This window comes from Typopeltis vanoorti, chromosome 3 (assembly GCF_054136105.1).
Source record: "Typopeltis vanoorti isolate ZY-2024b chromosome 3, IOZ_Tvanoo_1.0, whole genome shotgun sequence".
Classification (NCBI taxonomy): domain Eukaryota; kingdom Metazoa; phylum Arthropoda; class Arachnida; order Uropygi; family Thelyphonidae; genus Typopeltis; species Typopeltis vanoorti.
In genome coordinates, this window is record NC_143551.1 from 145639026 (window position 1) to 145651282 (window position 12257).

The 12257-nt window shown below is 34.8% G+C and overlaps 1 protein-coding gene across 2 annotated transcripts in view; it reads left to right on the forward strand.

The window, feature by feature from the left end:
• The first annotated feature begins 1340 nt into the window (after positions 1-1340).
• Positions 1341-12257, forward strand: part of LOC150108636 (metalloprotease TIKI1-like) — a 271836-nt gene continuing 260919 nt past the window's right edge. The window contains exon 1 of one of the 2 annotated variants that reach the window (XM_090416095.1): positions 1341-1485. In XM_090416095.1, coding sequence (XP_090272221.1) covers positions 1435-1485 — 51 coding nt within the window. In that variant the 5' untranslated portion in view covers positions 1341-1434. The remainder of the gene's footprint in view (positions 1486-12257) is intronic. The other variant, XM_090416094.1, reaches the window with a different exon arrangement.

Below are 12257 nucleotides of genomic sequence, written 5' to 3' on the forward strand. Positions count from 1 at the left end.
TAATGAATTGTCTACAGATATGGTAGGAATAGAAAAACAAACCACACAGACAAACAGAGTCCTTCAATGAACAACAAATTTGATACTCAATTCAGTTCCCTACAACAGGCAGCACGCCCCGTCTGCCTATGCGAGCAGCTTTTCATTTCCCCCCTGTTTCTGAGCTCCCTTTGCTTCCCTTAGGTCAGCATAGGTTTGGCGTGGACTGTAGCGGAGATGGGCATCTAAGCGGCATGCGACAATATGAAACTATTACAATGTTGTATGGGGGGGGGGGAATTGAAACACTGCTTTTCTCAATCTCTTGCGCTAAAAACAGGATGAAGTGCAATAAAAAAAATAAGATAAAAGAAACATAAGAAAAAGTATAACCTTTAATCCAAGTCACGTCTGTAGGTAGCGATGGAAGCCTTCTCAGATCGAATCTACATTATAGTTTTAGTGGGGTGCGGTTGAAATATTAAAAGAGATTGGAAAATATTAGGTTTTTTTAATCTTGCATTTTCTTTCATTTTTTTACTAATTACTCATTTCAAAAATATAATTCATATTCTAATCTGCGAATATATCACTAATTATTGGGAAATGACCGCCACTTCTCGCGTCCTATACTCTGGATCGTCCATCGCTTCCTTGTCATCGCCACCTGATGATACTCATCCACTTTCTAATCAATACGATCGCATTTAGTTGCTTGCACGGCGCTGTCAGCAAGAGGATGTTTTAAGAAGCACTTCAGTAAATAAATGAATAAAGAAATCGCAGAATTTATCTGCACGTGGTACGTTACAGGTGATTTAATGATCATCTTCCGGAACTAAACCTCTATTCATACGCAAGAGGGCGCTTGCGTTTTATGATGAGGCAGCGAAGAATAAATCTTCGCCAAAAAAAAAAAAAAAGTGTAATTTCGAAAAAGGCAACTTATTTCGCTTTAAAGAAAGAAAAAATAAAATAAAAATGGTTTCGTCATTCTATTTTAAAGTAACAGATGCTACTTCACCTTCATAAAACGAAGGTCGAACCGGTTGCAGCATTTACACTGTGGGCTATTTGCATATAAGAATCCAACAGCGTTTGCTGCACCGATTCTAATACCTTTTCCTTCCTAAGGGACACATTTGTTGCGATGGGACGATTCTATAGAAAATTCTTCGCGAAATTTAGAAACAAGAAATGTGTGTTTTCCTCGATCGGAAATAGCTGGCGCGCTGGTGTTATACGAAGAAGCCGTAAGACCGCTCTTACTGGCAAACGTCGGGCCAATGAGAGAACGGACGCTCAGCTCGATCCGTAAGGCGGACAAGATTTGAGGACGTATTTCGCGAAGTTAAGAGGGAGGTGAGCTATCATGAATGTGCCGCTGTCGGAAAGCGACTACTCAAATGTACAAACCAGTAAGTTCGTGGGGTTCGTTGGCGGAGGGATTTAAGAATGGAAACGGGACACCATGCAGAGAGAGCCGTCGTAAACCTGGCATTCCTGGTAAGCGTTGATTTCTTTTTTTTTATTTTATTTTTTTCCCCTTTCTCTTTCGTCATCGCCTTCTAAGCGTTCTGAGTTAAGGAGCTAGCGTTAAGTTGTTGGCTGCACCGCATGCACGAACTCGACGGAGCCACGAGGTTGCTCCGCAAGCAGCCGGTACGTCCATGTGTGAATTCGTTGGTAGTGGCGCAATTGGCTAGATGACCCGTGAAATTGGCACGGTCACTCGCTATTGTGGAGAGAAGGTTTAATTCCGTTCTGCTATTAAAAATAAAAGTAGCCACAAGAGATTCGCGGCTTCGCTCCTACGAACGACCAATGTTTATTTGATTAGCTAATTTATATACGGCATTCTAGGGTTGAAATATAGAAAGCCCTCCGAGCATTTTTTTTCCCCCTCTCTAAGATTCTGATTTTACATGAATGTGTCAATCGGTGGAAACCAGTGTTGAAGTTTCCAAGTGTATTTTTCGTATCTAAGGGCATTTTAGTCGGTTAGTTTCGCCATAACATGCCTTCATAAGTTTTATGCTACTTTATATCAAATTATAATACAATTTTAGTGTTATCTAAAATACATCAAAATCGAGCGCATTCATGTATATTAATAAGCAGAACAATGTATTTTAATGGAGAACAGCACATTGTTTTTGGTAGCAAGTATATTGTTGCGCATACGAACAATACCGTGTTTCTATTTAATTGTTACCAGTATTATTATTATTACGTAATTCACTTGAATTGTTTCTAACAATGGCATTTTTACCACCAGACTTATGTTTCATTTGTGATTACGTAAATCTAGTCTGTTTTCGAAGATATTAAGTTTTTCATATGCATAATTTTTGATATGTCTTCGGACGAACTAAATTGCAAACGAAACATGGAGTTCGCACTTACACCCGTTGAGAAGAGGAATACAAGACGAATCGGTTTTTATGCTTCCCTTAAAATTTAATACAATTAAATGTTTATTTTTGCGATAATGATAGAAAGTAAAACCAAGACAAGAATTTAAAATTTTATATTTTAAAATTATATAATTGTTCAGCTTCACCTATTCCTAAAAGTTTATTGAAAAGGGGGATAGTACTCATACAGTATCACTTAGAATTATTGCAGAAGGTTCAAACAATAAACACCAAACAGCAAAATAATCTTATTCCATTACCTTCTCCTCATCCTTAACATTTCTACTCCTAGACTGTTGCTTCCCTCTGGATGTAGCGTTGTGAGAACACCAGATTTAATGTAATGTTCTTTCTTGGTTTCAGAAACACTCAGTTAAAAAAAAAAATAAATAAATAAAATAAAAAAAAAAACTCAGTCCTGGACGTAGTCTAAAAGATTTTTCTTGTGATAAAAATGTACACATCTGATAATAGGAAAAGAACAAAGAAAAAAATCGTAGCTAAAGCCAATAGCAACAAGCATTATTCGCATGGAATTTAATACGACTCTGCTATCTACTGATCAGGATGGGTTTTTTTTTTTTTTTTCTCCAAAAATAAAACAATTCTGAAAAAAGGCTACCTTTTAGTTCTTTTCTGAAAGGAAAAAAATAATTTCAACAACTACGTGATAGGAAATACAGTAATGCAACAAATTTACCGGAACCGAAATATGATACTAAAAATATTACCGGTAGGTGAATGAATCAAAATACGCGACTACGAGGATTCAAAATAGCCTTCTTATACAACACATCATAAACTGTTCATCGAAATCGAAGCACTCCAGTATAGCTTTAGCTACTTCAGAATTCATCGCATAAACATCGGTAACGCATCTACTTGGTTGCTTATGTATTCTAATGAAGGTGATTAAACAAATAAAAAATATATTAAATAATACCTTGTGACTGTTCATATTATATGAAATTGCCTTTTATGACACATGAGAAGAAAAACACTGAAAGTGATTAGCAATATAATTCTAGTGAACCAATGAAAGCCATTATTGAAAGTGTAGAGAATAATCATAGCTATTAATTATATTATACCCGAATCTGCATTTATATTATCATCAGATTGATATTATCATATTATCATAACAAAAAAAAACATTACTCTTAGCCAGTCACCAATATGTACAAAAAAAAAAAATAATAAATAAATAAATACGGTTAGCAGTCATGCTATTCCTGGAATCGTAATCCATTGTAATAAATTAAAAAATTGAAATTTAAATCTAATCTATGCAAATTAGTGTATAATAAACAGTTATTAATCATAGATCATTTGCCATATACTATCCTTAGGACAGTAGTTCAGTAATAATTGTAACCTTTTTTTTTGTGTGTTAACTCCTGATGATGTCATCATGCTGATGACGAAAAGATACAATACAATAAATCCACTTATTAAGAAATTAAGTTTCAGCGACTCCTTTGGAACTCAATAACATTACACCCCCCCCCCCCAGACTCCATATAAACAGTCTGTTGGTCTACTTTAATTTTCTCTCAGTTCTGTATGAGCATTGCCCGTTTAGAGTCGGAAGAAACTTTTGTAGAAAACGCCGACAAGGGGGGAATGTACGAGTGCACTTTTCTTTTCAAGTGGGTGATCGTATGATCAGCGAAACGACTGACAGCAAAATGATCACGGCGGGCGCCATGCACTGACTGGGAATCGTAAAGGCGAAGGAAGCAAGAAGATAATGTGCCAAGAAGTGCCCTACTTTCTTGAAGGGGAGCCTTCTCGTAACTCCTATTGAGCAGAAAACATCGGACTCGTCTATTATGACGATTTTATTGTGGCGATAATCAACGATGTTATCTTAATCTAAGGAAATACTCAGATGATATTAATAGAGAATGATATTTGCATATTGTCGAGCTTTTCCATTGGGTTTTCTCTACGGACAACCCATCCCCTTGAATTTGTCTCCCATGCTGCACACTTCACAACTTTATCGTAAACTGTTATTTATTATTTTTTTTTTAATGTGACTGCCACTCACGAAACGGTTGTAAGCTTATAAACTTTAGTACCGTGAGTAGATTATGGATTATTTTTATTAATTGGGTATATTTTTATGTTTGTTTTTTATTGATTTTTTACAGTTCTAGAAACCCTTTCTAGAGGACTAAACATTCAGGTCACTATTAACCGTGGATGTGGTCTCACACCGGGCGGTGAAATTCATTTCTTGCCTCTTACACAAGTTATGTTCTTATTTATTATTTTTTCCAAATAAGGAAATAATGTTTCCAGAACAGTCCAAATTTTATATTCAAATTGGAAATTTTTATTTCTTTACCAATACGAATAATTCCAGTAAAATTCAAAAAAAGTATATAATATAATGTAAAATTTAAAAACTTCAATCTGTTCTAATAGATATTATAATAATTTTGTTGCGAAACGAACAAAGAAATGTGAATTTTCTAATATCTACGAGGTTTTCCAATCTTTCTGAGAATATTCATCCTATAAATACTACTAAAATTCTTAGCCAATAGCATCAGAATCCTCTCTCTCTCTCTCTCTCTCTTTTCAGTGTCCAGCAATAATCAACCCAGCATACTTTGAATTCCAGTTTCCTTGGTAACGCTTTTCCATGACAACAATGTACTGGTGAAACCATTCATGTTCATTGCTAACATCACCAAGGACGGGAAGAAATCTAAGTGAGAACGCAAGATGCGGAACTTCAATAGCTGCATCCCATGATTTTATAAGTCTGACGTACTTCATCAGTTAGCCGTTTGTAGTGCTCGTATTTCCTACGCAAAAATTCCAGTAATAGTTTGAAGGCATTTTAGTCGAAGCTATCAGTGTTGAGTTTCGTTGAAGTCTCGGTCATTCATCAGTTTTCTGATTTATGGTCCAATATAAATACATTTTATTTCCACATATTTCATTCTTTGGACTTGCTTTAAGTGTGTGAAGATTCTTCGCTATTCCCGTTCATGGCTCTTTTTCAGGGACATTCCATATTTTCAGTGAAAATGGTCGATAGTCTATTGTTGAACGCAATTGTTGAAATGTTGGGAAACAATTGGCAGCATTGTTGTAGTGTCGACTACAATAGAGACCACTTTGAACATAGTCATTTTTGTATTTACGATATATTAATTTAAAAGCTACTACAAATCAACTTATTTAGGACTGCTTTTTTTTCCCTTTTTTTTTTTTACGCCTTCAAGTGCTGTTCTGGTGATATTTCTCTTTCCATTAACCTTCACGACTCTCCCAGTTTATTTACAAATGTTTCCCCAACTCTTACATGGTCTTTTATAACTGTGTGAATAGCGGTGCAATGCCTGCTCATTAAATCACACATCCGCACGCACACAATGTTAGTTCGCTACAGCGCCATTACTAAAATGAGTTATGTTCCCATATCTCTCATTTTCATTTTATTTTGGCCATTTTTCTCTGCACGAAGTGCTATTTCTGACAAAACTGCAATGACCCTTCATTGTTGAATGTACGTTGATTTTGTTCTATGTTAACAACATTGAGGCCAAGTTGTAGTTACAAAGCATTTAATGGTGTTTTATATATATATATATATATATACTTTTTTTTTATCTTTCCCTATGATTCAAAGCGAGAAAGCAATTGTCCAAAGTTTTTCTTTAAATTGCTAGAGTAATTTCGTATGTTGCGTTATGTTATTTGGAGTTTTATATATTGTTATTAATTTCTACAATGAAACGAGAGGAACAATACGCGTTTTAATCCAATGTTGGATTAAAACGCGTAAAAAGACAACAATGGGTTAAAACAATACTTGTTTTAACCGTTGTTGAAATGGTTTTGATTGTTTTTATTCGATTTTCTGCGCATGAGCTTTTTATTTAATATTTTCGTAATAATGTAATACTTTTCTATACGTAATTTTTGGAACATTTCCGTACAACAGTAAACTTTTGTGTTCACTCTGTATATACTCGTGAGTGTGATCATTGGTAGAATATTTTGTAAGATTTATGAAATATAAAACTTAAAAGCAAACTTATTTTGCAATTCTTATTCCACACGTTTTTATATTAGATCAAACTGTCTTTTTCGGACTTTTACTACATTTTTAAAGCCCTGTGTTGGTCGATGATCAAATTTTCCCTTTAAAACAGATGGATAGCATGGAGCCACGGTCGTCAATCACTCCATTGTGAGTGACCAGTCGATTCCGTCTTTATCAAGTCAATCGTGAGCATTCTCATAAAGTTTCACAATCATCATCTGTTAAGCCTTTTGATATAATATTTTACCTGAAAGTAAAATAAATCGAAAGATTTATGGAAAATGACAAGTAGTTCACTTAAACAAGAACGAATAGAAGACCAGTGGGTTTTAGCTGTTATGTTAGATTGCGGCTGTTTTTTTTTTTTTTTTTTTTTTTTTCTTAGAGTAGGAGATGATTTTTTTTAACTAGTGACGTACTGCGTATGGGGCGCATTCAATTATATTAATTTCTGAAGAATTCAACAGTTTAATTGAAGCACATTTTAACACAAAGAGGAAGTGATATTTTATCCTTTGGAAGGATAGCCTTTGCTAGTTGATCGTGCTGAGGCACAGAGAAATGCTCTAAGACTGAAGGGAACGTCTGTAGTTTCCAGAGTGGGGCATAATGGGGAAACCCTTTCATCCCCGTATGAGACCAGTTAAACCACCTTCGGACACAAAAATCCTTATGAAGGTCGTTTATGTCTTAAAGATTCGAACCCAGGTTTTTCTACCCAAAATGGTATCTTCAGCACCAGCTGGAGTAAGGACTCTACAAAACGATCGCTAATTTATGGAACAACTCAGGGACCACACAACGGCCAGGATGGTTAAACATTAAAAAAAAAAAAAAAAGTAGCTAAACTTGACTGTACAGATTTTTCCGTCTTATCACACAAATCACCATAATTTTTCTAAAAGAAACACAGAAATATTGTAAGAAGATATGCATAGTATTACTGAGGGTCAAATAGGACCCCCCCCCCGGCTGGATCCGAATACTCGACCGGCAGGTGCTACTGACGAACTACTCACCTTCTGTCAGCAGTTCCCAATTTTGAGGAAGGTAGATGATTATCGGGAACAAAACAAACTTCCTGTAGTAATCTGTAATGACAGCTTGGTCGTTAAAAATGTAGGGATCCTCCTCCCCTTCTAGGTGGCGCGATTGATGATTAAAGGGGCCAAACATTTTCAAGAAACAGAGGGTAAGTTTTCGACGGCAGTGAAAAGAAAAGTTGAAGGGCTTCAAATGTTACAAACAAACAATTCAAAATCAAGAAAATATTATAAATTATATTTATCGTTCACTTTCAGGAGATCAGCGACAGAAATGACCTTCGTGTGTGATATGCCTTGATATATTAGCAGTTGATAGCAATGCCTGACAAGCTTAAACGTCACCTTCATATCACATGATTTGATTTTTTTTAGATAATTAATGAGTACTAAAATTTCTCATTTATACACTTCAAGTATAAATTTTATTATAAAAATAATTACGTCTGTTTATTTTTTTATATTTACTAAATATTAATATTTCAATTATACTATCTTCATCTAATGTTAAAAAAGGGGAGGGATCATTACTAAAAAATTTGGAGCTTTTGTATTATTGTAATCCTTAAGAACGGATATTTATCACCGTTCCCCGTTTAACGCGATTTCATATAGAGCGGTTCCGTTTTTCTTTGACGGAAGCTTCTCATTAGGACTGACCGAATTTTCACGCGTCTACGAAAGCGGGATATAGCAGAGGACGTATTTAGAGTCTAGGCGCGAAATATTGTCGAATTTAAACAGGCTGTTTTCAAAGTTTAATATTATTTCCATAGTAGATAAAGTAATTGGATTTCAAACCTAACATTATAGTTCAGAAGGATTTAATCCTGTGCCATGTCTCTCAAATGAGAACCCTAATTTAAAAGCAATAAGCTTAGCCTCTTTTAAATAATAGTAATAAAAATAACCACTAGGCTTTTTTACTCTGAATTAGTGAAACTCTATAGAGCACGCGCGATCAAAATTAAGGAACTTCGAAGAAAAGTGCCTTTTGATTTGACCATTCGCATTCCTGCTAAAAGCAAGCGGAATTTTATTTCGGTGAAACGAAATTTGAAACATTTGTTTCCGTTACCATGGTTTCCATTGCAATGTATTATTATCTTGTTTGGGAGGAATTTGTGTTCCATTCGTTTCAAATCTGATATTCTGGGTTTCTGTCTATTCTTTGAGTCAATTTGATTAACCTTTAATGAAAATCACGAATAAAAAGAAAAGTAAATACAAGCTCATGGAGTTCGTGTCTTTTAAATAGTACAATACCAAAGTAACCCATGTAAAAAGTTATATAGCGTCTTAAGCTTTAGATCCTTTTTGAAACTGTTTCAAATAGTATTTCGGGAACCATCGAAGATGCTTTATAAACATATCCAATAGTAAACGATTCCCATTTCTACGTCAACCCAAACATCACTTTCTGATCAATGTATTTACATAGATCTTTTTCTGCTGTGAGTCATCCGGTGAATACTGTATTAATATTTTTACTTAATTTCATTAATTAATATTAATATTTTCACTTAATTTCTTGAATAGTCGATGTGTTAGTGTGGCTCTTTGTTTATAAATATACGATTACAAAAATACTGTAAGGATAGGAAGAATTGTTATCCGATTGTTTGTGTGACGTAGTAAGAGGCGTGGCTACAATTGTGAGCAATCATTGTTGAATGTGATACAGAAACCAAAAATGGACTAGTGAAGTAAACTAAATTTAGAAACATTATTTTCAGCGAATTTTATTTTAAAATGAATATGATTATTATTAAAGTGAAAAACGACGTTTGGAAATAAACTGAAGCTGCTGAAATATGATTTTATGATCTCCACTAAAGACTAGTAATGTCGCATTGCTTCCAAAAAAAAGGGGAGGGGGAGTTCACCAGATATGTTCATTTATTTCAAAATACTTTATTTTATCTCATTATCATCCACTGCCTGATATCTACAGCATTTTTTGCGTTCGGACCTTCAATTTTATACTTTTTTTATCTTCTTTTTTTTTTTTCTGTCAAAACGACTATTGGTTCCCCATATCACGAATTAAAAGAAGTTTCAGAAACGGCCCACATAAGCGTTTTATTACTTTTTATTTATTACTATATCCAACTGACCGAATAAAGAGAAAAAAAAAAACTGTATCAGACTTTTAACAATGTCTTTGGGATTAACAACCGTTATATCGATTTCAGTAAGCCCGGAGGCTTTCGAGAAGCGTTCTAGTTCAATTCTTTATGAACAGTTTACCAAAAGACTATTAGAAGTATCGAGTTTGCTTTCAAACTTCCTTCGAATCATTTCAGACACGTTCAATGGGATTACGTTAAAAAGTGCAGGATCAATGAAAGTTGGTATTCCGTAAGAAGGTTACAAACAAACGGCCTTAAAGGTATTCTGAATATCTCCACACAATAAACTAAAATAACTGTTACAAATGGCTTCCATTAATGTTTTTTTTTTCTTCTGTTCATCCCACGGGTCGTATATGCTTTTAAGAAATGAGAGCTTTTCCTTGGTTTATTTATTTATTTATTTATTTTAAAGATGCATTTATTAAACGAGTAAGCTAGTCTAGTTGGCTGAGTGGTTAGCATACCCGCTTTGGAACCAACCAGCTGCTGTTTAAGATTCTGTCGTGGGTGTAGTTGTTTGTGATTGTCTTTAAGTGGGAGATGAACTTCGTCGCCCGGTGTGAGACCACCTTCTTGCTTACTGGAGGCCTGAAGTGACTTGTAAAAGTTCTATGTTTAGTCTTTAGAACACCGTTTCAGGATTACGTAAAAATGCATATAAAAATTACCCAAAACGTAGAAAATATTTATAAAGATTTGACTCCTATCGTGGGTGGAAGTTACCAACAACAACAACAACAAAAAAAAAAAAAAAAAAAAAAAAAACTGTGCGATTCGTTTTTCGCCCCTATACCAAACAGTAACTTCCATCTGATTAGACATTCCAACTTTGTTTAAATTGGACCCTCTTTCATGGGGGAATTAACGTAAAGAATTTTATAGGGATTCAAAGTAATATCTCCAATTTGGTATTTAGGATTTCTATTGAAATGTGTTGCATCAGTCTCAGTTTTGGTTTTCCTTGGATCACCTTTTAACGGCCTAATTAGGCAAAACAATGTTACAGTATGCGTACTGTCATATACCGAAATCGACGCAAGTTTACTTATGTTGATGAGTATCACAGATGCGAAATATTTCATACTACGATCGTTCCACATTTATTTGGACGTTGCGTTTAAGATCAGATTATTGTCTAGGTGTACGAGGCTTCCGTAGTTCGGTCGGTATCGACGAAGCCCGCTAGCTTTAGAAAGACATGCGTTTGAACTTCATCTAGGATGAAAAAAGAACTTTTATAAATCTTTTTCAAGTGACGATCGATTAGCCGATCTCAGATGGGCGCAGAAAGGTTTTTCATCTATCAAAATAAGAAAAACCCTCTAGAAGAACAAGCCCATTTAACAGACATAAATACACTGGCCTCATAGCCGTAGACTGGAATTCCAAAATGCTTAGATTTTTGGTGCGTGGGACAAAAATACTTTGGCTCCGTTTCAGTGGCGGCCGGTGAAAATTTTAAATAGGGGTGCTGCATATACAAAATAAGAAAAATAATTCATTTTTCCTAATCAGTAACCCATTTATTAATAAGTAAATTTACATATTAAAAAATTGCTTTATTGAAAATATTATTTGAAAATAAAATTCATAAAGAAAATAAGATTTATCAAAAATATTTCAATCTCACCACAAACAAGCACCGATAATAAAAGTTTCGTATCTCACAGAAATAACGCGCGCAAACACAATTTATCTGTAGCAAATAAGCAGTGTCGGATTCTTGTTACGTGCAGTAACAAGTGCAAACGAATATCGGCGAGTTTAGTTGCAATTGGCGGAACGTGATAATTCCGACACTGCGTTAGATTGCCGTGCATTTCTTTCGTAATAAAGCGTTAATCGAACAATTCCAATTATGAACTATTCAATCAATGTCAAAACATAAGACCTTTAACATGTTGTACTGCATTTATAATGTTGTAAGCATTGTTATCATTTATAAACACAAACAAAATTTAATTTTTTCGTTTTTTCCTTGAGGGCGCTGCAATGTTGCAGTGCTTATGTACAAGTCGCCCCTGCTCCGTTTTCAATTAATGTCATGCAATTGTGTAGATTTGTTTTTTGAGGCCTGGGGAACATACTCTATTTGGCATCACCTTACAGATCCCCGATCATTACACAGCAATGGCAGCTCGTGGCTTGAAATCGTGGGGGTGCTGCAACTTTCGAAATATATATACATACACTCTAAGTACAGTGCATACATGTTTGGATAAAATATCAAAATGATGGTAAAAATTAAAAAAAAAAATTAAACATGAAAAAACATTGTTTATTATCGATAAAATTGTACAGTTTCGTATAATTCAAAATTACTTAAAAATAAAATCCATTCCTTTAATTGTAATGTCCAAATATCTAAAGAGACGGAGTAAACACGATAAGCACTACGAACACTCTACTACTGGCGCAAACTGCATACAAACAACAGTGGAACTGCGCGACGGACAGTGCCGCATTATGCTAATAGCTCGCATCTCACTATGACGTGCATATGCTTGCGCGCGTAGCAGTATGACGCTGTGGTAAAGACAGTGCTGCTAGCGTCCTTCGCCCTCAAGTGCTACGTGAAAATTTCATCTAAGTGCTACAAGATGAATTTTTATTATTT